The 26223-nt window shown below is 38.6% G+C and overlaps 1 protein-coding gene across 1 annotated transcript in view; it reads left to right on the plus strand.

The window, feature by feature from the left end:
* The window catches only part of LRP1B (LDL receptor related protein 1B), a 924684-nt gene that overhangs the window by 302159 nt on the left and 596302 nt on the right, over nt 1–26223 (plus strand). Inside the window, exons 20-23 of the mRNA XM_059704885.1 lie at nt 7633–7830; nt 9560–9764; nt 18406–18570; nt 18895–19139. Of these exons, the coding sequence (XP_059560868.1) occupies nt 7633–7830; nt 9560–9764; nt 18406–18570; nt 18895–19139 (813 nt within the window). The remainder of the gene's footprint in view (nt 1–7632; nt 7831–9559; nt 9765–18405; nt 18571–18894; nt 19140–26223) is intronic.

Genomic DNA, 26223 nt, shown 5'->3' on the forward strand with positions numbered 1-26223 from the left:
TGGGATTTGCCCCTTAGTAGTACTATCTCCTCTGAGAACTGTTCTGTCAGCCTTCTTTTACATCTGCTAGTTTCTGAGAGCTGCAGGCATCCTCTCAGAAACATTTTTCCAGTTTACATGCATTCATCAGCCCTTCCTCTTATACAATGGCTTTTTGATCGTAGATTCCAGTGTTAGGGAAGATGAAACTTGAATTTCTTTTCTTTTGCCTTCTCCTTTTTTCCTTTCTGGATTTCTTTCTTCCTCTGGTGTGATATTCCTAGGGCAGAGACAGTAACACATTACCTTGCAATTTTAAAAATATATGTTCTTTAATGGGTATTAAATATAAATTTCTCTAGCAAATAGCTGCTGCACTGATAATTTAGTGCTTGACTAAGGGCAAGCTGTAAGCTAAAGGATGGGGAAGCTGTTTAGAGCTGAAATGTCCCTAGTTTTAGGACATGCTAAGAAATATCTGACTTCCTTTCACTGTATCATCATTTCAGCATTTTCTCTTATGCAATATCCCTTTTGCTTATTCCACTGAGTAGTCTTTGGAATTTAATATCCATAATAATTATTAAACATATATTAAGATATTAAGTATTCATACTTTAATTATCAATTACCATAATAAATATGTTATGCATAAAAAATGTTGAGAGTCAGAGAGTTTAAGTAAACTTCTACAATGTACACAGATAGTTGATAGCAAAACTCTGTCTTAAACCTGCATTTTCTTACTCCAAGTCTATAACTTTTTTACTACATCACCATTACCTCCACATTTATATTTCCTGTGACAGATTTCAGCTTACAATCAAATTTGCATACATTATTTAATTGGATTATGATAACAGTTTAAGTTAGATTGAAAGTAGGTTAGGTTAACCCCATTTTACAGATAAGGACACTTAATTTCAAAAAAGATAATTTTTCAAAAGCAAAGAGTTGTTTCATAGCCAGAGCAGAAAATCAAACAGGGCTCCTAATCTTTCTTTTATTTTATTTTATTTTTTAAATTAAATCTTTATTGTTCAGATTATTACATTTGTTCCTCTTTTTTTCCCCCATAACTCCCCTCCTCCCAGTTCCCACCCCACCCTCCGCCCTCACTCCCCACCCACTGTCCTCATCCATAGGTGCACGATTTTTGTCCAGTCTCTTCCTGCATCTCCCACACCCCTTTCCCCCCCAAGAATAGTCAGTCCATTCCATTTCTATGTCCCTGATTCTATTATGATCACCAGATTATTTGTTCACTTGATTCTTAGATTCACTTGTTGATAGATGCATGTTTGTTGTTCATAATTTGTATCTTTACCTTTTTCTTCTTCTTCCTCTTCTTAAAGGATACCTTTCAGCATTTCATATAATACTGGTTTGGTGGTGATGAACTCCTTTAGCTTTTCCTTATCTGTGAAGCTCTTTATCTGACCTTCAGTTCTGAATGATAGCTTTGCTGGATAAAGTAATCTTGGTTGTAGGTTCTTGGTATTCATCACTTTGAATATTTCTTGCCATTCCCTTCTGGCCTGCAAAGTTTCTGTTGAGAAATCAGCTGACAGTCATATGGGTATTCCCTTGTAGGTAACTGAGTTTCTTTCTCTTGCTGCTTTTAGGATTTTCTCTTTGTCTTTTGCTCTTGGCATTTTAATTATGATGTGTCTTGGTGTGGTCCTCTTTGGATTCCTTTTGTTTGGGGTTCTCCGCGCTTCTTGGACCTGTAAGTCCATTTCTTTCACCAGGTGGGGGAAGTTTTCTGTCATTATTTCTTCAAATAGGTTTTCAATATCTTGGTCTCTCTCATCTTCTGGCACCCCTATAATTCTGATGTTGGTACGCTTGAAGCTGTCCCAGAGGCTCCTTACACTATCTTCGTATTTTCGGATTCCTTTTTCATTTTGCTTTTCCAGTTGGGTGTTTTTTGCTTCTTCGCATTTCGAATCTTTGACTTGATTCTTGCGCTCCTCTGGTCTGCTGTTGGGTGTCTGTACAATATTCTTTATTTCAGTCAGTGTATGCTTAATTTCTAGTTGGTTCTTTATCACAATATCGAGGGTCTCATTAGATTTCTTGAGGATCTCACTACATTTATCCGCGGTCTCACCAGTCTTTTCGAGGGCCTTACTAAGTTTATCGGCAGCTTCTAGACAGTTCTTGAGAAACCTTAAAAGTGTGGTTTTGAGCTCTATATCTTCCATTTTTGACATTTGCGTCCTGTTTCTTTGTCTCCGCATTTTTTTATCTTTTCTTGGTGCACCCCCTAGTGGTCTTTGTGCACAGTCTTGTTGTAGTTAAGCCTTGATTGTTGTAGGTCGGCAATACCGGGGGTGATTTGACCTCCAGGCTAACTGGCTATGAGAGTCAGCTGTGTCTGCAGTGGGAGAGCCTCTGTGCTGGATCTCTAGGGCGGTGCTAATCTAGCGTTTGCCTGAGGCTATCCGGCAAATGGCTCTGTGCAGGACTTGGGCGGGGTGGGTCCCCGGGGATCTACAGGGTGGGCCAGAGCGAGCAGTTATGGCTGCTCTCAGTTCCGTCCCTGGGGGTTCTGCCTCACAGTCCCAGCAACCGCTGCAAACCTCGGAGAGAAAGCTGCCTTCGAGTTCCGACCGAAGCCAGACAGTCCCGCTTCTCCCGTTTGAGTCTGGGTCCCTAGAGACTCTCCTGGATCTGGAGCTCAAACTCTGTAACTCCCTCCCGATTGAAAACAACAACCACACCCTCCTCCACCAGCCCGCTCCACGTGCACTCCGAACCTGAGTATTTCACTTCAGCACTGCGCCTCCTCTGAGTCTGGGTATGATATTCTCTTTCCTCCTAGTTGTAGAATTTCCACTCAGCCAGCCTTCCTGTGGTTCTGGATGATGTCCGTTCCATCTTTTAGGTGTACCCTTGAATTGGTTGTTCGAGGCAGCAATCTCTGGCGTTAACCTATGCCACCATCTTGGTTTCTCCCTCCTAATCTTTCTTTTAAATGACAGAACATCATAATCATTTTTTTCATTAATAATGATACATTCTGATTTAAAATTTTATGAGGATTTTTTCTATTGGGGGCCATTTGAAACTATTTTGTTCATGTTTAGCGCCTTGTATCTGTTAGCTATTGTCATAGTGATGTTATCACTGTGCAATAAATAACCACAATAGCTAAGTGATCACAATCCACATAATTTTTGCAAACAAGTTTTCAGGCCTTTTGAGCAATTCCTGTGGTCTTGGCTGGATTTATGTACTATACAGTCAGCTGCAGGTCTATTGGTTAGCTCTACTGATCATGGCAGGGCTCTCTCCCTTACTATCGATCATCTAGTTTCTTGGGGTGTATTCAGTTTCTCTCCACATTCATTCATTCAAAAACATTTAATTAATGTGCTGGGAAGAGCTTCCTAAAGTATATTGATGTCCAGTGGGGGGAAAAATGGCAGCAACCCCCCTACACTAAGGGTTGCCAGCCTAGGTTCACACCCTTCGGAACCTAGGTTCACATGTGTTCTTCCTCTGGAGCTTAGTCTTAGGGACATCATAACAAGCAAGACAGATAAAATCCCTGTTTTCATAGAGCTTATTGTCTAGTGAGGGAAATAAATGACCAACAAGTAAATACCAGTTTTAAAATATACTTCAAACAGAATAAATAAGCCATGGTGATATAATTTAGATGGGTCTTAATTAGGTAACTAATCAGGAAAGGCCTCTCTGTAAAGATGAGATAAATAAGAATAGTAAACCTATTTGCAATTGATAGAAACCCAGCTCAAATGAATTTGAATTGATAAATGCATTGGGTCACATATACAAAGCATGGGGTGTCCATAGGAGATTTGAAGGAGGGAACTAGTCTTAGGGGTAATTGGAACTATTGCTTTGAATGTTCTTAGAACACAGTCTCTGCCCAGATCGTCGCTGCTTCATTCTCTGTGACATTTTTATCTTCTCTAATACTATGAATAGGTTTCTTCAACTTACAAGAACATTAATATTCGCAACATTAGCCTTAGAGATTGGTGACCTAAAAGGAAAAGAGAGTAGGTTCCCTCATCTTGAAAGCTTCTCTCCAAGTTCACAAACCTATTAACCAGACTCAGATCTTTTTTTTTTTTTTATGATCACCAGATTATTTATTCACTTGATTCTTAGATTCACTTGTTGATAGATGCATGTTTGTTGTTCATAATTTGTATCTTTACCTTTTTCTTCTTCTTCCTCTTCTTAAAGGATACCTTTCAGCATTTCTTATAATACTGGTTTGGTGGTGATGAACTCCTTTAGCTTTTCCTTATCTGTGAAGCTCTTTATCTGACCTTCCGTTCTGAATGATAGCTTTGCTGGATAAAATAATCTTGGTTGTAGGTTCTTGGTATTCATCACTTTGAATATTTCTTGCCATTCCCTTCTGGCCTGCAAAGTTTCTGTTGAGAAATCAGCTGACAGTCGTATGGGTATTGCCTTGTAGGTAACTGAGTTTCTTTCTCTTGCTGCTTTTAAGATTCTCTCTTTGTCTTTTGCTCTTGGCATTTTAATGATGATGTGTCTTGGTGTGGTCCTCTTTGGATTCCTTTTGTTTGGGGTTCTCTGCGCTTCCTGAACCTGTAAGTCTATTTCTTTCACCAGGTAGGGGAAGTTTTCTGTCATTATTTCTTCAAATAGGTTTTCAATATCTTGGTCTCTCTCATCTTCTGGCACCCCTATAATTCTGATGTTGGTACACTTGAAGCTGTCCCAGAGGCTCCTTACACTATCTTCGTATTTTCGGATTCTTTTTTCATTTTGTTTTTCCAATTGGGTGTTTTTTGCTTCTTCGCATTTCGAATCTTTGACTTGATTCTTGCGCTCCTCTGGTCTGCTGTTGGGTGTCTGTATAATATTCTTTATTTCAGTCAGTATATGCTTAATTTCTAGTTGGTTCTTTATCAAAACATTGAGGGTCTCATTAGATTTCTTGAGGATCTCACTACATTTATCGGCAGCTTCTAGACAGTTCTTGAGAGACCTTAAAAGTGTGGTTCTGAACTCTATATCCTCCATGGACAATTTTGTCCTGTTTCTTTGTCTCCGCATTTTTTATGCTTTCTTGGTGCACCCCCTAGTGGTCTTTGTGCACAGTCTTGTTGTAGCTAAGCCTTGATTGTTGTCGGCAATACCGGGGGTGATTTGACCTCCAGGCTAACTGGCTATGAGAGTCCGCTGTGTCTGCAGTGGGAGAGCTTCTGTGCTGGATCTCTAGGGCGGTGCTAATCTAGCGTTTGCCTGAGGCTATGCGGCAAATGGCTCTGCACAGGGCTTGGGCGGGGTGGGTCCCTGGGGATCTACAGGGTGGGCAGAGCAAGCAGTTATGGCTGCTCTCAGTTCCGTCCCTAAGGGCTCTGCCTCACAGAGTCTGAGCAACCGCTGCAAACCTCGGAGAGAAAGCTGCCTTCGAGTTCCGACCGAAGCCAGACAGTCCCGCTTCTCCCGTTTGAGTCTGGGTCCCTAGAGACTTGCCCGGATCTGGAGCTCAGAGTCTGAGACTCCCTCCCGATTGAAAACAACAACCGCGCCCTCCGCCGCGAGCCCGCTCCACGCGCACTCCGCATCTTAGTATTTTTTTTTTTATTGCTTAAAGTATTACAAAGGGTATTACATATGTATCCATTTTATCCCCCCGCCCTAGACAGTCCCCTAACCTCCCCTATCACCCAGTGTCTTATGTCCATTGGTTATGCTTATATGCATGCATACAAGTCCTTTAGTTGATCTCTTACCCCCCTACCTCCTGCCCCCCAACCCTCCCCGGCCTTCCCGCTGCAGTTTGACAATCTGTTTGAGGCAGCTCTGCCTCTGTATCTATTATTGTTCAAAAGTTTATAATGGTCTCTATTGTCCATGAATGAGTGAGATCATGTGGTATTTTTCCTTTATTGACTGGCTTATTTCACTTAGCATAATGCTCTCCAGTTCCATCCATGACGTTGCAAATGGTAAGAGTTCCTTCCTTTTTACAGCAGCATAGTATTCCATCGTGTAGATGGACCATAGTTTTCTAATCCATTCATCTACTGATGGGCACTTAGGCTGTTTCCAGATCTTAGCTATGGTGAATTGTGCTGCTATGAACATAGGCGTGCATATATCCTTTCTGATTGGTGTTTCTGGTTTCTTGGGATATATTCCTAGAAGTGGGATCACAGGGTCAAATGGGAGTTCCATTTTCAGTTTTTTAAGGAAACTCCATACTGTCTTCCATAGTGGCTGCACCAGTCTGCATTCCCACCAGCAGTGCACAAGTGTTCCTTTTTCTCCACATCCTCTCCAGCACTTGTCGTTTGTTGATTTGTTGATGATAGCCAGTCTGACAGGTGTGAGATGGTACCTCATTGAGGTTTTGATTTGCATCTCTCGGATGATTAGTGACTTTGAGCATGTTTTCATATGTCTCTTGGCTTTCTGAATGTCCTCTTTTGAAAGGTGTCTATTTAGGTCCTTTGCCCATTTTTTGATTGGATTGTTTATCTTCCTTTTGTTAAGTTGTATGAGTTCCCTATAAATTTTGGAGATTAGGCCCTTATCAGATATGTCATTGGCAAATATGTTTTCCCACACAGTGGGTTTTCTCGTTGTTTTGTTGATGGTTTCTTTTGCTGTGCAGAAGCTTTTTATTTTGATGTAGTCCCATTTGTTCATTTTTTCTTTAGTTTCAATTGCCCTAGGAGCTGTATCAGTGAAGCAGACTCAGATCTTACAAACCCATTAACCAGACTTAGATCTTACAAACCCATTAATCAGACTTTGATCCACCTCCCGGGAGGATCACTGTGGACAGGGCTGATTAGCAGCTCACTTTCAGAGGATGTATCTACATTTGGGATAGGAAAACCAATTTTTCTAAAGGGAAATGCGGAGAGCTGACACTAATATGGAAATGGGGGAAATCTTTGTAAGCCTGGTTCTCTTCCTCAAAAATGTATTCATTAAACAGAATTCAAGTGTAAATTATAATAGCATGTTGGCCAGTAGTTGGTACAGAGTTTGAGACATTTTTAAAATAATAACAATTTTTTGGTAACTTTTGGGTATTTAAACTTTTTTTCCAGGTACAAAATATAAAACTTTAATCCTATTTCTGTTTTTAAAGCTTCTTGCTTTCTTTCCACTCAGGCCTGATCTAGGCTTAAAGACTAGTGGGGAACAGTGTCCTCATGACTTTCTTGGACTGTGGAGAACATTGAATCTTCATTCTTCTGGCGACCGCTTCTTAACTTTACACTCATCAATTGTTTTTATAAAAATCCTCTTTCTATTGGATCTTTCTCCTTCATGGACCTGTAGGCATGTGATGAGCTGAGTGGCAGAACTAGTTTTAGCTAATTCTTAGCATTTTCTGTGTTTTCCTAAGGTTTGGATTGTCAGCTGAAACTCCATAAAAACAGAAAATATTCTATTTTGTCTTTGAATTCCAATAATTTATACCTTATTTTAATAAATACAATAAACCTAAATTATTCAAGTTTTTTCTTTTAATTTTTGGGAAAAATTATTGCTTCTTTAATGACAGATAATTATATAATAAATTATAGTTTTGAGTGGATTTTGACCTCGAGCATTTTATTACTCTTACCAAAGTAAATGAATATTTTCATAAGTTTGTTAAAATAAATTTAATTTCAGATCCCTTTGAAGCATTCATCATCTTTTCTATTCGCCATGAAATCAGAAGGATTGATCTTCATAAAAAAGACTATAGTCTACTTGTTCCTGGATTGAGAAACACAATAGCTCTTGATTTTCACTTCAATCAAAGTTTACTTTATTGGACAGATGTTGTAGAAGACAGAATATATCGAGGCAAGCTTTCTGAAAGTGGAGGTACATATGTTACAATTTTAACTTAATGTTTATATTAGTTTTTAACTGAAAATTCCAGAAAATATATTGTAATCAAAAGAAGTTTTGATTAATCTTTGGCTGTTGGTTCTTTAGCTCTTCCCAAACATATGTAAAACCAGGGATGTCGCATATACCTGTGAGGATATGTTGGGGGAGTGAGTGGTGAAGGCCTGTGGTATTCATTCCATTTTTAAATTGTGGGCTTTTCCACTGACATTTGGTGAAGAAATTTATTTATAAGAAACAAAGTGACTATTTTCTACATGCTAACAATTATATTTGTGAGTTCAAAAATGTTGTTTTTATTTTGTTATAATAATCTTTCAGACTATCTCAAAGAAATGGTGAAGAGATTTTTGCAAAGACTGCTAATATGAGCTAAATATTTTTGCCATGTTTTGACTTATCTCTTCTGTCTAATCTAGGCTTTTTTTAAGTAGCAAGTCTTTGAGATGAATATATATATATATATACATGGCAACTTCTCTTGAAACTGTTATATTTGTGTAGCAACTCAATGCCCAGATATTTCTATCAAATTCTAAATTCCTCCTTAAATCACAATTGCACTTTGGGAAAAATGGTAATATTTAAGCATAAATATTCAAATGATGGATTTAGATCTATGGCATTAGATGGTTAATTGTTTTTAAAAGACACTTAAAATTTCTAACTACAATCACTGGTAATGTCATAAACTATGAAGAGTTATCCTATGAGGCAAAGGTGTTTTTAAAATATTCCATTTAAATTGTGAAAGAAGCTAAGGAGTGGATAAATAAGAGTATTGGTGGACATTATCAAATTACTTATTTTTATTTACACCACACTAATGCCTTCTTCCGTTATTTGCAAATGTGTAATATCTTGCAAATCTTATGGCCTAGGGATGGGGGTAAAGAGAATATGATTTGGAGCTTATCTCTGTTCAGGTTAAATGCAGTAAAAGCTCTCATATCTGTCATGCTTCTAAAAATAGTGGGTGCTAGTAACAAAGTAAACTGATGAACGAAGTGGATCCAGAGACTCGAAGCATGGAACAGAGAGTGGAATCTCAGAGGGAAGGCAGGGTGTGTGGGTGGGAGGTAATCAACCAAAGACTTTGTATGCATATATGCATAACCCATGGACACAGACAGTAGGGTGCTGAAAGCCTGGGGTGAGGAGCAGGGGTGGGCTGTAGGACTCAAGGGGGGAAAAAAGGGACATATGTAGTACTTTCAACAATAAAGAATTATTTCAAAATAAATAAGTAAATAAATAAATAAAATAGTGGGTGCTGATTAACTATGATGTTGGTGCCCCAGGTGAACTTTTTCCTTTATTCTACCATGAGGGTCAACATTTAAATTAAAGTGCACTGATTTTAACCAGTGCATCATTATTATTCCCAATATACCTTGTTCTGCCTAAAAAGTCAGGAACAAGAAATAACATTTTTGTAACCTAAGTATTGTTAGTAGCTTTAGAAGGCTATTCTGCTGTCACTGAAGGCACATAAGAAATTAAAAATTTCTGGTGGGAAAAAACAGTAATTCTAAATTCGGGACCTGTTTCATTTCCTTTGTGCCAAGTATTACTTTTGCACTCTAGCTCTCGGAGTTAACATAATGTTTAAGTACATTATAGAGCTAATAAGTAGTCCTTTTCCTTTATGCTTAACCTGTTTCTTAAGTGAGTACAAGTGTTGATTTCCCTTCTGTTGTAGGTGTGAGTGCAATTGAAGTGGTTGTAGAGCACGGCCTAGCAACCCCGGAAGGACTGACGGTTGACTGGATAGCAGGCAACATATACTGGATAGACAGCAATCTGGACCAAATTGAAGTGGCCAAACTTGATGGTTCCTTAAGAACGACACTAATAGCAGGGGCCATGGAACACCCCAGGGCTATTGCTTTGGACCCAAGATATGGGTAAAGAAGTTTGTCTTTCATACGTCCACTTTGGCATAAAAATATAAACTTTCACATTAATGTCAAGTTCAGTTATCTCATAACTTATGAGTTCAAAGTGCTTATTTCGTGCATGTGTGTATGTGTGTGTAGTATGGATGCCTATATATATAATTATACATATATGTAATTTTTATTTTTGATATATGTAAATTTATATACTGTATATATTACTTTATTACCTTGAATTTGATTATAGGTTTTTATATAGATACTTTTTAGAAGATATAAATTTTTAAAGTAAGGGCATTAGGTAGGCCTGTTGAGAGCTATTGTAACTCTTTGAAGCAATGATTTAGTGACATTCTCTTTGACCTGCCCAAAATACTGTAGTTGTGTCTAATGGTTGCAAATCATAGTCTTTGATCCAAACAGTCACAGATGTTAACCACCTCACCCTTTATTTGTCGTGTATGTACTTGGAGTCAGTTTAAAAGAAAATTAGAACAAGCTTGAAGGAGCCCATTGGTGAGATGTTGGCTGTTGGGACATTTGAAAGATAAGGCACATGATTCTGGAAAACAAGGTTGGATGTGGAGTAACTCAGGTCATTTCCCCTCTGTTTCCTGTGTGTTCTTCTGTGAGACAGCGGAAGGGAGGCACTGGATTTGGAGCCAGAAAATGAGGGTTCCAGTCACGTATTCTCTGGAGAAGCTACTCAAGTGTATGGTCTTCACTTAGATTTTAGTTTTCTTGTTTGTGAATCAGAGAGAATAGTATATATATATTTACCATTAGGTTGTTTTGAGAAGGTAGTAAATAAGTGGGAGAGAATAATAACTGATGTATGTGAAAACACTTTATTACTGTTATTTATTTTCTTGATCATTATTTTTTAAGTTCAAAACCATTGTCAAGTCTAAAGGGTAGTAGAAAAAACACTACTTGGGGCTCTGTACCTTTAAATAGTACAAAGTCCAGGGAGCAGCAATGGGACTGGGAGTTGGCCAGTTCATGAGATGCAGAAGAGGGAGAAGGGAGCTTTGTGTTTCCCCAGCTTCCTGGCTGCACTGACTGGCTTGTGATCTGGTTGATGCCAAAGACCAGGGAACAGTAGATTGGGAAGTTTGTTTGTTTATGTTTCTTCTCCTCACTGCAGACACAGAAATTAAAGGGGCAAAGCAGCCTGGCTGCAGCAGGGTTCCAAACTGGCAAACCTCATTGATGTGTTTGCTTTCTCTTCTACAGTGTTTTAAAATATACTTGAATTAGTTGCCAAAACTTAAAATATTGAGAGAGTTTGCATACAGCTGTGGATTTCTGACTTCTTTTGAAAACTAGGGAGATCTGGCAGCAATGAGCAGAGCCGTAACTATATCTTTTAGCTTGGGAGTACTTCTCTAGTTCTCAGTTTACACTTTGCCCATTCCATGCCTTGCCTCCTATAATAACAATTAATTCACCAGAAACAAATGTGCTGTTTAATGAGAAATTCCCCCTTTTTTTAAAGACTATTTCTGAGGTTACAAATGGATTGCTGATCCTGAGCGTTTGCTTCCCATAAAGGTTTCTTGTCAGCAAAGGCTATACCCTCAGTGTAACAGCTACTGGGGTGAAATCTGCACCTATTGTACCTAACTTGTACCAGCACCTTATCTGCACAAGAAACTTTCTGGATAAGGGGAAAGCGATATCTTAGAGAGAGTCGTAGGTTTAGCATTTATACCAACACAATAGGGAAACGGTGCATGCCTCCTAAATTCCAATTGGCACACAGAGAAAAACAAACAAAATAGGCGGATGGAAGTTTTAAAAGTATATGACCAAACAAAACATTAAAGCTGGGAGTTAAAACTTCATTTTCTACAACTTTGAACTGACAACACTTAGGATAGACTTATTCATCTCAGTTTGTTTGAAGAATTTCCAACCTGAGAGGAGAAAACAAAAACAAACACAAAGGACACAGAACCCCCAGATACCATTTAAGGGAAAATATCAGACACTATTGCAGTCAGATAAAGGGACCTTCAGGAGAAAATATTCTCCAACATTGAAAGATAGAACAGAGCTAGCCTGTGAGTAGGAAAAACCTGATAATACCTCAGAGAAAGTTGATGCCTTTTGAAAGTGTGAAGCTAATTAAGATAACTACAGTAGTACCAAAATAAAAACAAATGCGTGAAGAAATAACACTTATAATTATTTTTTTCTGGTATAAATGACAAAAATTTCAAAGTTCTGATGATTGTACTAATTTATTAAGTCTAGGGATGAAGTGGAAGGTTGACAGGCTTGAGTGTTTTGATATGATAGGATTTTTATTGTTAAAAGTATTTTATAGAGGACTGATACAATTATGATATGAGGTTTCTATAAATACCTTTTAAAGCTCAGTTGTAGCAATTAAATTTTAAAAGATAGTACAAATATTAAAACATTTCAGGTCATCAAATATTTTGGTAAAAAGTACAAAAATCTCTTTAAACATTGGACCTTTCATAAGGTAGGCTGAGACCATAGTAAAATTAAGCACACCCACACACTTAACTGCTAAGGCAAGCTAAGCACATAAAAAGCAACACTGGAAAATAATTTGTGCTATTAACATATTAAAAAATAAACATACAGTGTCCCTCTATTTCTCAAATTATTCACAAAATATGCAAAGAAGCTGTGAACCAAAAGTGATAGGAATCCCAAAAACATTCAAACATATTTTGAAATATTTTGTTTTAGGATAAATACACTGGATAACTTTTTAGGAAATATGATTTATATAAATACTGTTATCTTTTCTACTCAATCATAAGCTTTCCAATGGCAAACAAAGTTGCTTCCAAGTCTATAAAAACTTATACTCTTGGTATATATAATTATGCTTATTAAATTACTGCATACATGTGAATAGACTATTTACATCTAACTTATAGGAACTCAAGGATATACCTTAAAATGGGAACTCTGCAATAAAAGAAGAACTAATACTATAAATTTTGTTTATAGTAAAAATTAAAAAAAAAAATGGTTGCAACCAGTCACTTTGCTTCCTCAGCACGACTGAGAAAAAATCAGGCTATTACATTAGCCCCATAAAACACATTTACATCACATAAAGTTCCTATAGCAATGAAGGTCTTTGTGACCTATTTTACAGATATCATAAAAGAAATGTTCTTAATCAACTACTCTGCATCCTAAGCATAGAATCCACTGGTATTTATTTTATATTATAAGGCATATTTTTTATCATGCTACAGCTTTGCTGTATTCTGAGTTTAACTCAGTATCTCAAGTGACAAGTTATTCCAAGGTAGCAAATTGGGAGTCCTAGGGAGGAGATATTTTTTAATTGATTCATTTTTAAGGGAATATTCTTATTTCTAAGGTGACCTGAGTGAGTACATGAATATCTTTAAGCATCAAGCACATTATTAGGGAGTAACTAGTGGCCTGGTGCACGAAATATGTGTACGGGGGGTGTTCTCCCTCAGCCTGGCCTGCACCCTCTCCAATCTGGGACTCCACAGGGATCAGGCCTTAACCAGCAGTCGTACATCCCTCTTGCAATCTGGGACTACTGGCACCTAACCACTCGCCTGCCTGCCTGCCTGCCTGATCACCCCTAACTTCCCCCCCACCAGCCTGCTTGCCCCCAACTTCCCCACCTCCCCCCCCCCACCTGCTCATTCCTAACCACCTCTGCCTCGGCCCCACCACCTTGGCTTTGTTCGGAAGGACGTCTGGAAAGTCTCCCAGAAGGTCTCCTGGTCTAATTAGCATATTGCCCTTTTATTAGTATAGATAAGCACCAGGGACTTCAGAATACATCAAGCAGCACTCACTTCAGTGCTCAAACTTCCGTTGCCCTTATTCTTGCGTAACTGTGTGGCGTCTTCCTGCTCCACCTCTGGCATTTAGTATTCCTTTGTCAGAATAACTGGACTCTGCTATAACAATTGCAATTGCTGAAAGCAGATATAATAATTGGGAAGATTAATAAGACATCTAAATAAAATTTTCATTTTATCTGGGAGTGTTCTTAAAGCTAATAAAAGCATCATTGGTTTAAGTAGACCTACAGTATAGATAAGTAACCTCCTTTTTTGCCAAGATCATTTATTTTCACCTTCTGCAGCTTGATAGATGATAATGGCCTTTTCATGCCTGTGATGGTACAATTTGTTCATGGTCTATTGGCCTAATTTAATTCTGATACAGACTAACCCATGAATGCAGGAACTGTAGAGTCAGTAGACTGTAGTCTCTTTTTTAAAAGCAATGTGGCTCAACATTTCCATATGTCCTGTATAAAAGGATATTCAGTCTTTGTATATGTGAAGAAATAGTGCAATCATTGAAATTCTGACACAATTTAACAATAAAAAGAAATATGGGAAAAATATTCTCTTGAAATACCACTCCGTAGAATATACACAAGAATGCCTAGAATTTTATGAAACAATGATCCTTGAAATCAACTTTTTAAATTGATTGTAAACTGAAATATGGCAAGATTAAGAATACTTTTAGGGGAACTAATTCTAGAACATGTTATTTTATAAAAAGTGTTGGAAATTTCTCACTCGAATTGATGAAAGATTAGTGTCATAGTGACCACTACAAGAGAAGAATTTAATGTGGCTATATTTAGTAAAAAAAATATGAAGGGCTCACTCATTTTAGAGTGCTGAAAACTGTCCCAAACCATATTTTCTTTAGTCCCCTGGAAACATTTGTTTACAAGACTACAGTGCCTTTTTTTTGGTAAAGTTACACAGAGAGCACGCAGATTTGTAGGGCTGCTGATACATACGTTGGGGTTGCCATACCCACATAAGGCAGACTTTTTTCAGGTAGAAAGTTACAAGGGAGACACTGGATCTCCATTGTCTAGATCTGGTGGTAGCTTATCCACGGGTACACAGAGTACCTATGACTCTCAAATTCACTCTGCTAGTTTTAGCGATTATTTTTACTATTATTTTTCAATTTTGCAAAGTCTCTCTACTTTACCTTGTTTATCAAGATATCACCATAAATTTGATTGGTGCTATATTTTATTTTAACTATTACTTTTTGAATACCAAGTTTAAAGGAAAGCTAACAACAACTTGTGTCACTGAAAAGATGTGTGCATGGAAAAGTAAATTTGCAGAGAAACATATAATTCATTTTATATTCATTGTTTTTAAGATAAAACTTTCAACTACTTAATTAAATAGCCTACCAGCTTCATATGAATTAACTTTTCTTCCATTTTAACTGGAAACATATTTTTGGATCTACCTATATTTATATATCTATTTTTTTCTGTATATATGTTGCTTATAAGTTAGTTTATGCTTATATTTCTAGATTAGTATTTTTTCACACAAAACGATTCTATCTTTAAACATTAGTCTTTTCAGAAATAAAATTCTCATCTGGAAGATTTTATAAATGTCCTCTATTACATTTTTTAAAAAGTATCTATGTATTTAATTTTTAGTTATTCTCACTTTTAAATCTTTATTATAAAAATGTTCAACTACACAAATTAAAAGGAATTGCATAATAAACTCCTTCACAAAACTTCAATATAAATACATTGTCCTGGTATAATAATGTTTACATTTATTTCACAGCAGTTTAATTAATTTATTCAAATATTTGGTGGTTAAACAATGAATAATTTGGATGTTGTTTTGTGCATATGGTCCCACCACCAGGGTTGTGGAATCTCCTAAAGCTACCCATGAAACTAAATTTATTAAAAATATATATAAACTCATTATTTGAGATTCATGCTATAATATAAACCAAATCTTGTGACCTACTCCTCTGAATTCTTTTCTCATGGCTTTGACTCATGGTTACTTTATAAAGTGAATCTGGTTCATATACATGCTATTGTAACATTTAAACTTTGACATTAGCATTATTTAAAATTCTCTCCTCATTTCTTTAACAGTTTAGAGAGAATGAAGTTTTATCTTCTAAAATATTCTCTATGAATATGTGCATGTTTTTGCTTGTACAAACACAACTATTTTCTATGTGCTAGCCATCTTGTTCAATAAATTTTTTACATCCATCACCTCATGAAATGATCCCAACAATTGTGACTGTTATACTTTATCATTTACAGAAGAGATGATGGAGTCTGAGATTAATTATACTGGAGTGACAGATCCCAACCTTGATTGCAAGTTTGTCTGACAGAAAAACATATACATTGCCATAATTCAGCATTGACACATCATTTAATGACATTTCTTGAACTTCCATTCCTGTCAAGGTCCATATCTTCCTTCGCTGTTCACCACACTCTTTTAGCACATATACTTACTAAATTGATTATATAACATTTTCAATTGCCCTCTAATCATTTCAAATTTTTAATTCTTATATTCTAAAAGAGACCAAATGCTTCTCATAAATTGAAGGCAAAATGGTTTTATATCACTCAACATTTCCTTATATAGTCATCATAACTTTTTAATAAGAAGATGGATTTAATTGGATTCTAAATTTTGTTCCAGAGTATTGTTTTATTTTTCAAGGTAATCTATCAAATAAGGATCAATTAAAACAATGGAAGAATTGAAAAATAGCAAATGTGTGCAATTATAACAAATTTTCTTACCAATAATTTTACCATTTCTCACCAAAATGTGTTCAGAACTAATAATAAGAAAATTTACTGGACTGTCAGTTTACCTCTGGTCCTTTGTGCCCTCCTTTACCAAATCTCCATGCTACCCATTGGGCTCTACTACCAAAGTAGAGAAAGCAACTAGCCATGCTCTGACCCTGCACTAGATGCTTTTCCTTTGTTATTTTATTTAATGGCATTAAAGAGTTAGATGTTAAAAGCCTAAGAACATAGCCCGGCCAGCATGGCTCAGTGGTTGAGTGATGACCTATGAACCAGGAGGTCACAGTTCCCAGTAAGGGCACATCATTGGGTTTCGGGCCCAATCCCCAATGTGGGGCATGCAAGAGGCAGGCAATCAATGATTCTCTCATTATTGATGTCTCTCTCCCTCTCTCTTTCTCTCTGAAATCAATAATCATATATATATTATAATAAGGATATAAATTAGGCTGTCTAGTTCCCAGTCTCCATCTGCCACTTGCTAGCTATGTAACCCTGATCAGGTAATTTAACTTCTCTAAGCTTGTTTTCTCATCTGTAAAACACTGATAACTAGCCATGGCCTCAGGGTCAAGGAAATGAGATAATCTCTATAAAGCTAAAAATAATAGGTAGCATGTAGTAAGCTCTCAAAACAATATTAGCTATTGTAATGATGTGGAACTGCTATGTGCCCATGTTATATAAAAACTATAGAAACTTGCATAAGCAGTTTAGGCCACTGTCAATTAAACATAAACCATCCATTATGTGATAGCTTTAAAAATAAAATCTATGACACATAGCACTGAATGCCTATTGTGTGGAACTGTTTCTGTACCATGAATTTCTAGAGTTACACTTAGTATTTGGTTAAACAAAAAGTAATGGTCTTTAACTTAAAAACATGTATTGTAACAAGCATATACTTGTATATATCAATGTATATGATTTCTATCTCTTTTTTTTTAGATCATCTGTTATATGATCTTTTCCAATTGTATGAATCTAAATATCATCTCCATGCTGATGACTTCCACACTCATGACTTCTTCTCTGACATTCTCCCTGGCATATCATACAGATTCCTGGACATGTCTCTCTTGTTGCCTTTAAATCTCACCACCAAAAACATCAAAACTAAATTTGTGATTGCTATCCACACCATCCACACTCAATTACCAGCTCTTAAAATCGGTTTCTCATCATTTTCCCCATATCACTCAATGGATTTCTTGCATGCCCTCTCCCTATTCTCACTCTGAGTTTGCTAAAACAAAAAAAAACCTATGAGCCCATTCTCACCTCAGATCCTATATTCAATCATCAGCAAGGCCTGGCAATTCTACCTTCAAAATGTGTTTTGAATCCACTTATTTTTTCATCATGTTACCACCATACTCCATCCAAACCAATATCATCTTTGACTAATCTTTTGAAATAACCACCTGACATAGCAAACCCTTGTCTCACTATAATCCATTTATATATAATATCATGTTTCTCTCTGCCTAATTGTGCTTCATATTCCTTTTCAATAAAATTCCAAATAATTGTCTTAACCCAGAAGACCCATAAAATCACCCTCAACTTTATCTTCTTTTCCTTTGGTCCTCACTCACCATATTTCTGATACATTGGCCTTATTTCTGTTCAAGTTGACCACACCCCTCTCCCCCATTACTGCCTTTATATCTGCTGTTTATTTTCCTTGGAATGCTCTTTTCCTGCCCTCCTCATCTTTCTGTGTAACCATCACCTCCTCTAAGTGCATTTTTCCTTGACCGCCGTCTCTAAGTAGCTTATTCACCTGCTGTTCTAATAACAAACTTTCTTTAAAATATTTAGAAGCTGTAATCACATATTTATGTATTCGTGTGTTTATTTAGTCTATCTCCTCCACTGGACTCTAAACCCCAGGAGGGTAGACAATGCATCATTTTCTTCATGTGTCCGTTTACCTCGCCAGTGCTTATATAGCAGGCTTTAAATAAGCATTTGTGAAATGAACGACTGAAACAATAGCATTCTCTTCTTCTTCAGAATTCTCTTCTGGACAGATTGGGATGCCAATTTTCCTCGCATTGAATCTGCCTCGATGAGTGGTGCTGGGAGAAAAACCATCTACAAAGACATGAAAACTGGGGCGTGGCCTAATGGACTAACTGTGGACCACTTTGAAAAAAGGATAGTTTGGACAGATGCCAGGTTTAAAAAATAATCTTTGTCCTGTATTTTCTGTTACCTTCCTCAGACAATATTTACATATCCAAAACGTTTTCTAATATTCATGCATGATGTATACACAACATTGAAATAGGTGGTGATTTTTGTTTGGTTTTATTATAACGGTGATTTTCTGGCAATTGGTGGCTTTTGTTTGTTTTTGTTATGATGGCTTTTTTTTTTCCTGGCACAAATTAGATACAGGCTCACAAAAATATTTTCATCATTTATCTAAAAAATAAAATCACACCACTATACTATTTGAGTGAGTTTTGATAAACTACTGAAGTATTTACCTTTCTGTAGGTCAGATGCTATTTATTCAGCCCTCTATGATGGAACAGGAATGATAGAAATCATCCGTGGTCACGAATACCTTTCTCATCCCTTTGCTGTGTCTCTGTATGGGAGTGAGGTCTATTGGACTGACTGGAGGACCAACACATTGTCCAAAGCCAATAAGTGGACAGGGCAGAATGTCAGTGTGATTCAGAAAACCAGTGCACAGCCATTTGACCTTCAGATATACCATCCTAGTCGTCAGCCGCAAGGTAAGTGATTGTTATGAATTAACCACCCAGAAAGTATTTTCACCTCCATCATATAATGTTTGAACTGTAAAATAGCTTTTGTAATTTAACAGTTACTAATATTTTATGTATATTGTATGATGAGAGTGGTTCAAGCCTTTATTTTAATTAGTTCAGGATTTTTTCTTTCCCTTTTTATTTATTTCACATAGATGTTGAGAAATCTTAGAAATTAAGGGTTTTACATATGATTTCATGCATAAAACTGAAACTCATGAACAAAAACAACAGCATGGTAGTTGCCAGAGGGAAGGGGGGGGTGGGAGAAGAGAGTCCTAATATAAGGTGACAGGAGAAGATGTGACCCTGGGCAGTGGACACATGGTGCAATATACAGATCTTCTAACATAGAAACCCACACCTGAAACCTATATGTTCATGTTGACCAGTGTCACCCTGATCAATTTAATGAATAAATGAACAAATAAATAAGAAATTAAGGGTTTTATACCAAATCCCCACATTTTCAGTCATTGCTATTGCCTCAGTGAAAGATACTTTGGGGAGTTTGAATCTCTTACCTAAGGGTGATTAGTAAATTAGAGGAAAACACCCAGGGCACACTTAGGTTAGCCCCCAAGCAGTCGCTGTGTATTATATTGGGAGAAGAAAGAAGAGTGTAAGTAAGAGAAAGGATAAATCACCTGCTTGAGTTTATCCATTTTAAGAGAACTGGGGTCACATGAACATGTCTGCTACCTCGCCCATGTATTCCACATCTTGGTGCAATAGTAATCTTCATATTGGTTTTGTGATTTTATTTCCTCCACTTCATCTTCGATCGTAAATCTGTCTCACATTTCTTTTTCTTCTCTCTCTCTCTCTCTCTCTCTCTCTCTCTCTCTCTCTCTCTCTCTCTCTCTCTCTCTCTCTCTCTCTCCTGGGATGCCATGGCCATTTGGTGTAACTTCAGCTCATATTTTTAGACCTCTTGCCTGATGCTTCCCCATTATGATATGTGTCATAACTTATGGAAAACTTATTCCAGTGCAAATAATGTTCTCTTTTCATTAGCATATTTTTATGTGAGACATAGGATTCTTAGTTGACAAGCTCTTTCCTTTAGAGGGTACATTTTCTCCTTTCTCCCTCTTTCAGTGCAGATTAAGCAGATCTTCCACTTCACTGGTATTTCTGTCTTATGGACCACACTTCAAGCCTTATTTGAATTCATGTTATATTATCTCCTGCTAGACTTAACTAAAAATACCCACCTCTATGGTCCATAAATTCCATGGTTATCCCTCATCCTTCTTGGGTAGTTGGTCTTGATTCTCCCTTGATACTATTTCTCCCATCAAAATGTCCTTATCTATAAAATTTCCTGTGCCATATCTCTGATGTAGTCTGATTGAATCTAGTTCTCCTCCCAGATACTTTCAATTTCTCCATTTCAATTTTCATATATAATTGATCCTTCTTTGTTACATGGGAGCTTCTACATACCCTGGAATATGTGAGCAGCCATTTAATCCTTCCTTATCACCCTTAACTCCTGTACTCCTTTCATCCTACAAATCCGCAAAGTATGAGGATATCACAGGGAAAATAAAGATTATCATTGTTGTACTTAAGAGGCATTCCATAAATATATTGGATTTAACTAAATTGAAAATAGTCAAGAAATAATGAGTCTGACCAGCAATGGGCTACTGGTATAATGAAAAAAGATATTCTTCTTTATAAACTCACTTCAGCGTGGAGGAGAACCTAGTAATAAACCACCATGTGGAGTACAAACACTTACAAGATAGGATCAGTTTTTATTTTTATGCAGGCAAAATGTGTACATACTAGAGGCCAAGTGTACAAATTTGTGCACTGGTGGGATCCCTCGGCCTGGCCAGTGATGAGGGCGGATGGGGGTGTGTGGCTGGGTGTGGGGAGGGACTGCGGGAGATTAGCCATCCTGGGGAAGGGACCGAGGGAAGTTGGCCAGTGGGGAGGAGGGACCGCAGGAGGTTGGCCAGCCAGACAGTTGGGGCTGATGGGGGGGACTGGCCACTGGAGGTTGGCTGTGGGTGTGCACTGACCACCAGGGGGCAGCTCCTGCATTGAGTGTCTTCCCCCGGTGGTCAGTAGTGCGTGTCATAGCAACCGGTCCTTTGGTCATTCCGTTGTTCAGTCACTTAGGCTTTTATATATATACTAGAGGCCCGTTGCACAAAAATTTGTGCACTCGGGGGAAGGGAGGATCCCTCAGCCCAGCCTGTGCCCTCTTGCAGTCTGGGACCCCTTGGGAGATAACGACCTGCTGGCTTAGGCCTGCTCCCAGGTGGCAGAGGGCAGGCCCAATCCCTAGGTGCAGCCCCTGGTCAGGCTCAGAGCAGGGCCGATTGGAGAGTTGGGGCGCCGCCCCCTGTCATGCACAGAGCAGGGCGGATTGGGAGGTTGCGATGCCACCCTCAGTCACGCTCAGGGTAGGGCTGATTGGGGGGTTGGGGCACCGCCCCCTGTCACACTCAAGGCAGGGTCGATGGGAAGGCTGCGGCTCCACCCCCTGTCACGCACAGAGCAGGGCCAATCAGGGGGTTGTGGCGCTGCCCCTTGTCACTCACAGAGCAGGGCCCATCAGGGGGGTTGGGGCTCCGTACCCTGTCACGCACAGAGCAGGGTCCATCAGGGGGTTGAGGCTCCGTACCCTGTCGCGCACAGAGCAGGGTCAATTGGGGTTGGGGAGCTCCCCCCTGTCACACACAGAGCAGGGTCAATCAGGGGGTTGGGGAGCTCCCCCCAGTCACGCACAGAGCAGGGCCAATCAGGGGGTTGGTTGGGGAGCTCCCCCCTCTCACACACAGATCAGGGCCCATCAGGGGGGTTGGGGCTCCGTACCCTGTTACGCGCAGAGCAGGGTCAATCAGGGGGTTGGGAAGCTCCCCACTGTCACACACAGAGCAGGGCCCATCAGGGGGTTGAGGAACTCACCCCTGTCACTCACAGAGTAGGGCCGATAGGGGAGTTGGGGCACCGCCACCTTTCACACTCAGGGCAGGGCAGATGGGGAAGTGATGGCTCTACCCCATCACACAGAGCAGGGCCCATGGGCGGGGGGGGGGGAGGGGGGGTTTGGGCGCTGCCGCCCTCTATCACCCACAGAGTAGGGCCGATCAGGGGGTTGGGTCGCCACCACTCTCACACTCAGGGCAGGGCCAATGGGGAGGTTATGGCTCTACCCAGTCACACACAGAGCAGACCCCGTTGGGGGGGGGGAGTTGGGGCGCCGCACCCTGTCACACACAGAGCAGAGCTGATCAGGGGGTTGGGGCGCCTTCCCCTGTCAGGAACAGAGCAGGGCAGACAGGGAGGTTGTGACCCCGCTCCTTGTCACACACAGAGCTGCAGGGCGATCAGGGGATTTGGGCACTGCCCCCTGTCATGCTGATCCTGGTGCCGGATGGCCTCGGGGCTCTGCCGATCCCTGTGCTGGGAGGCATATTACCCTTTTACTATATAGAACAGAGGCCTGGTGCATGGGTGGGGGCTGGCTGGTTTGCCCTGAAGGGTGTCCTGGATCAGGGTGGGGGTCCCCACTGGGGTGCCTGGCCAGCCTGGATGAGGAGATGATGGCTGTTTGCAGCTGGTCACACACCCTTCAGGGTGGGGGTCCCCACTGGGGTGCCTGGCCAGCCTGGGTGAGGGGCTGAGGGCTGTTTTCAGGCTGGCGTGTGACTGAAACTTCCATCCTGTCCTTTTTTTCTTTTTCTTTTTTATTCTGGGCCAGCTTTAGCTCTGGCTCCAGCTCTTAGGCCTCCGCTGCTGGAGGCAGGTATCTGGTTTGTTTGGGTTCTATAATCGAAACTCTGTATCAACTCCAGCTCTGTGATCCCGGCTCGCTGAATGCTGGTTTCTGGGGTTTTGTTTAGCTACTATATTTTTTACAATGTTTCAAACTGCAAGCTCAGAGACTGGCAAGGCAGGCGGGGAACGTTGGAGTCCTCCGTCACTGAAGCAAGCAAGCCTCATGTTCGCTTCCAGCTGCCTGGCTGCTGGCCGCCATCTTGGCTGGCAGTTAATTTGCATATCACCCTGATTAGCCAATGGAAAGGGTAGCGGCCGTACGCTAATTACCATGTTTCTCTTTTATTAGATAGGATATATATATTCCCTAGGCTGTTAAGGATTTTGTAGGAACTGTAATTTTTATGTTGAAAGTAGTTTAAATAAATTGGACCATGAAAAATGGCCTGGGTCTCTGTATTACATCATTCCCCTCCTTCAAAATAGGATCAATGTATTTCATTTATTAACTGACTGTCTGATTTGCCCACTTTAACATGACCCCTCACAAATTCATAGGATAGGAAGGCACATGACACTTTCCAGCTTTTCCAATATTTTCACATATATAAAAAGGAAGTGAGACATTCAATGTAATTCAGTAGGTTGAGGAGAGATGTTCTTGGCATCTTAAATTAAAAAAATGATTTATATGTGACCTCTCCACTTTGCACAAAATAGGGTAGTTTTTACTCTTGTGGATCTCATTTAACATATATTCCCAGGATTCAGGGCAGATACTCTAGTCGTTATATACTTTTAGAGAATGTCACCTATAATGAGAACTTGCTATTTCCTAAGTGAAATTCAGTCGGTTTCCAATTCTGAGAACTATCAGAGAACATTCTATTTCCCCCCATTATTAGGATCACTGAGCATATAACAGCCATTATCCATCCTGTGATGTGCCTCTGTGCAGTAACACTTCCCATGCCAGGGAAAAATAAAAAAAGATGACCATTTAAATTACAACAATGAAAATGGTGACCAAGCTCAGCATTAACGCAAGTACAATAACAATAGCTCCTCTTTTCTGGTGAATTAATATGAGGTGCACGACAAAATAATACATTTTAATAACACATGGCTTTCAGTGCTATAACATTGAAATATGTATTTCACAAATTAAAGAAATAAAGGTTAGAAATCTTATTTAAAGTTATCTAATCCGCCAAGCAGGAAATTAATACAAGTGTTAACACTAGTTTTATTACAAGTAAGTATTCATCATGTGTACAAATTTCCAGTTTGGTTATTGGACATTTAAGCAGAACTTTAAAAAAAGAAATCTATTTTAGATCCTTTGGTTCTTAATGTTGTTATAGGAACTCAAGAAAATAGCTTAAACATATGCAATGTAAAGGAGCAATGGTGGCTATTTTAATTCTAAAATTTAAAGTATTTTATAGTATGAGGAAGTTCAGCTTATTGTTAATGGCATGGCATTTGGAACCCAATTCCCTGGGTTTAAGTCTCAGCCCTATAATTTACTAATTGTATATACAAGATACTTAACCTCTTGGAGCCTCAGTTTCCTCATATTTTAACTAGAGATAATAATAGTATCTACATCCTAGGTTTTAATAAACATGAGATTAATAGTCATTTAATATAGTATATTAAACACAGTTAATATGTGCAAAGTTTTAGAACAAGGTCTCACACATAATCAGTGCTACGTGTTCATATACATAAGTAAGTAAAAATTTAAAAAGTAGCAGTTGTTTTAATCATGTCATTATCCTAGCTGTCTTTTGTTGAAATTTGGTTGCATTCCTTTTTTAGACATTTTGAATACATTTTTCTCACATTTAAATAGATTATAATGGCCTTAATTGATTACTTTTCTATATTATACCAATTTGTTTCAAGAAAAATACCAACAAAAATGTGACTCATACCTATAAAGATGAGCAATATGGTTGATCTATCAGGAGAATGCAGGTGTGTTCAGATGACTAGACCATTGAATTATTCTGTCCACAGTTAGGTTACCACCTAATGCCTGCTCATAGACACAGTGAGTAGCATATTCACATATACCAGTGATGGCGAACCTTTTGAGCTCAGAGTGTCAGCATTTTGAAAAACCCTAGCTTAACTCTGGTGCCGTGTCACAAATAGAAATTTTTTGATATTTTCAACCATAGTAAAACAAAGACTTATATTTTTGATATTTATTTCATATATTTAAATGCCATTTAACAAAGAAAAATCAACCAAAAGAATGAGTTCGCATGTCACCTCTGACACACGTGTCATAGATTCACCATCACTGACATATACTGTAAAAAGGAATATTTAAAAGTTTATTTAATATCATAAAATAGTATTTCCAAATAATATTTCCCCATTACAGATAACTTTTGGAATGCAGAAAGCAGGGAACAGAGAAAATGTATACCCATTTTCCCAGTTCCCAAGGCAACAAGCATTTCAATGTTTTTTCTTCTAGTTGTTGCAACAGAGATGTTGAATAACACAATAATAAACAGAACTATCACTATTTATTGATGAACTACGATGTGCTATTTAGTTTTCACTTTTTCCCCAAATTATCAGAGCCATCTAATAGGATAGTTAGTCCCAGTTTCCATGAGAAAACTGATACTCAGGGAAGTGCAGTGACCTAGCTCAGAGTAGTAAAGTTCCTCAAAGAAGCACGAGGGTTCCAATGAGCATGACCAATCCATAGTCCCTGCTCCATTTCCTTCTGAATTAAGAAAGCTTTTGTATCTCTTCTCATTTAATATCATATTTCATTTTTAATTTTGTATATTTTGACACAGCATTCTCCACTGTTGTTATTAATTCCTTATGGATTTCATTTTTAATTAACTACATATTTCCACATCACATGATTATCAAAAATGTTCTCAGCTATTCATTTATTTTTGGACATTTAGTTTAATTTAAATTTATTTTTATTCTGTTATTAATAACTTCATTGCATGCATCTATACATATGTATACCTTCCATATTTAACCCTTTGCGGTCGTTTGTCTACTCTCAGCCACCAAAGCTTTTTTACCGTTCCGGTCGAATGGCTGCTCTCAGCCACCACAGCAAGGAACCGTACGAATCTTAACTCTATTCATTCATGTATCAGTGCATAATTTCTCTGAAAGCTCTAAGTGTCTAAGTGACCTTGTCACGAACCAAAACATTGCCCCGACAAATCGGAGATATCGAAAATCAATATAAACAAACGTGGTCGTTCCACATTCGCCATGCAAAACACCGTGGCGAGTCAGTCGCCTTTTGAGA

This window comes from Myotis daubentonii, chromosome 7 (genome assembly GCF_963259705.1).
Source record: "Myotis daubentonii chromosome 7, mMyoDau2.1, whole genome shotgun sequence".
NCBI classification, from domain to species: domain Eukaryota; kingdom Metazoa; phylum Chordata; class Mammalia; order Chiroptera; family Vespertilionidae; genus Myotis; species Myotis daubentonii.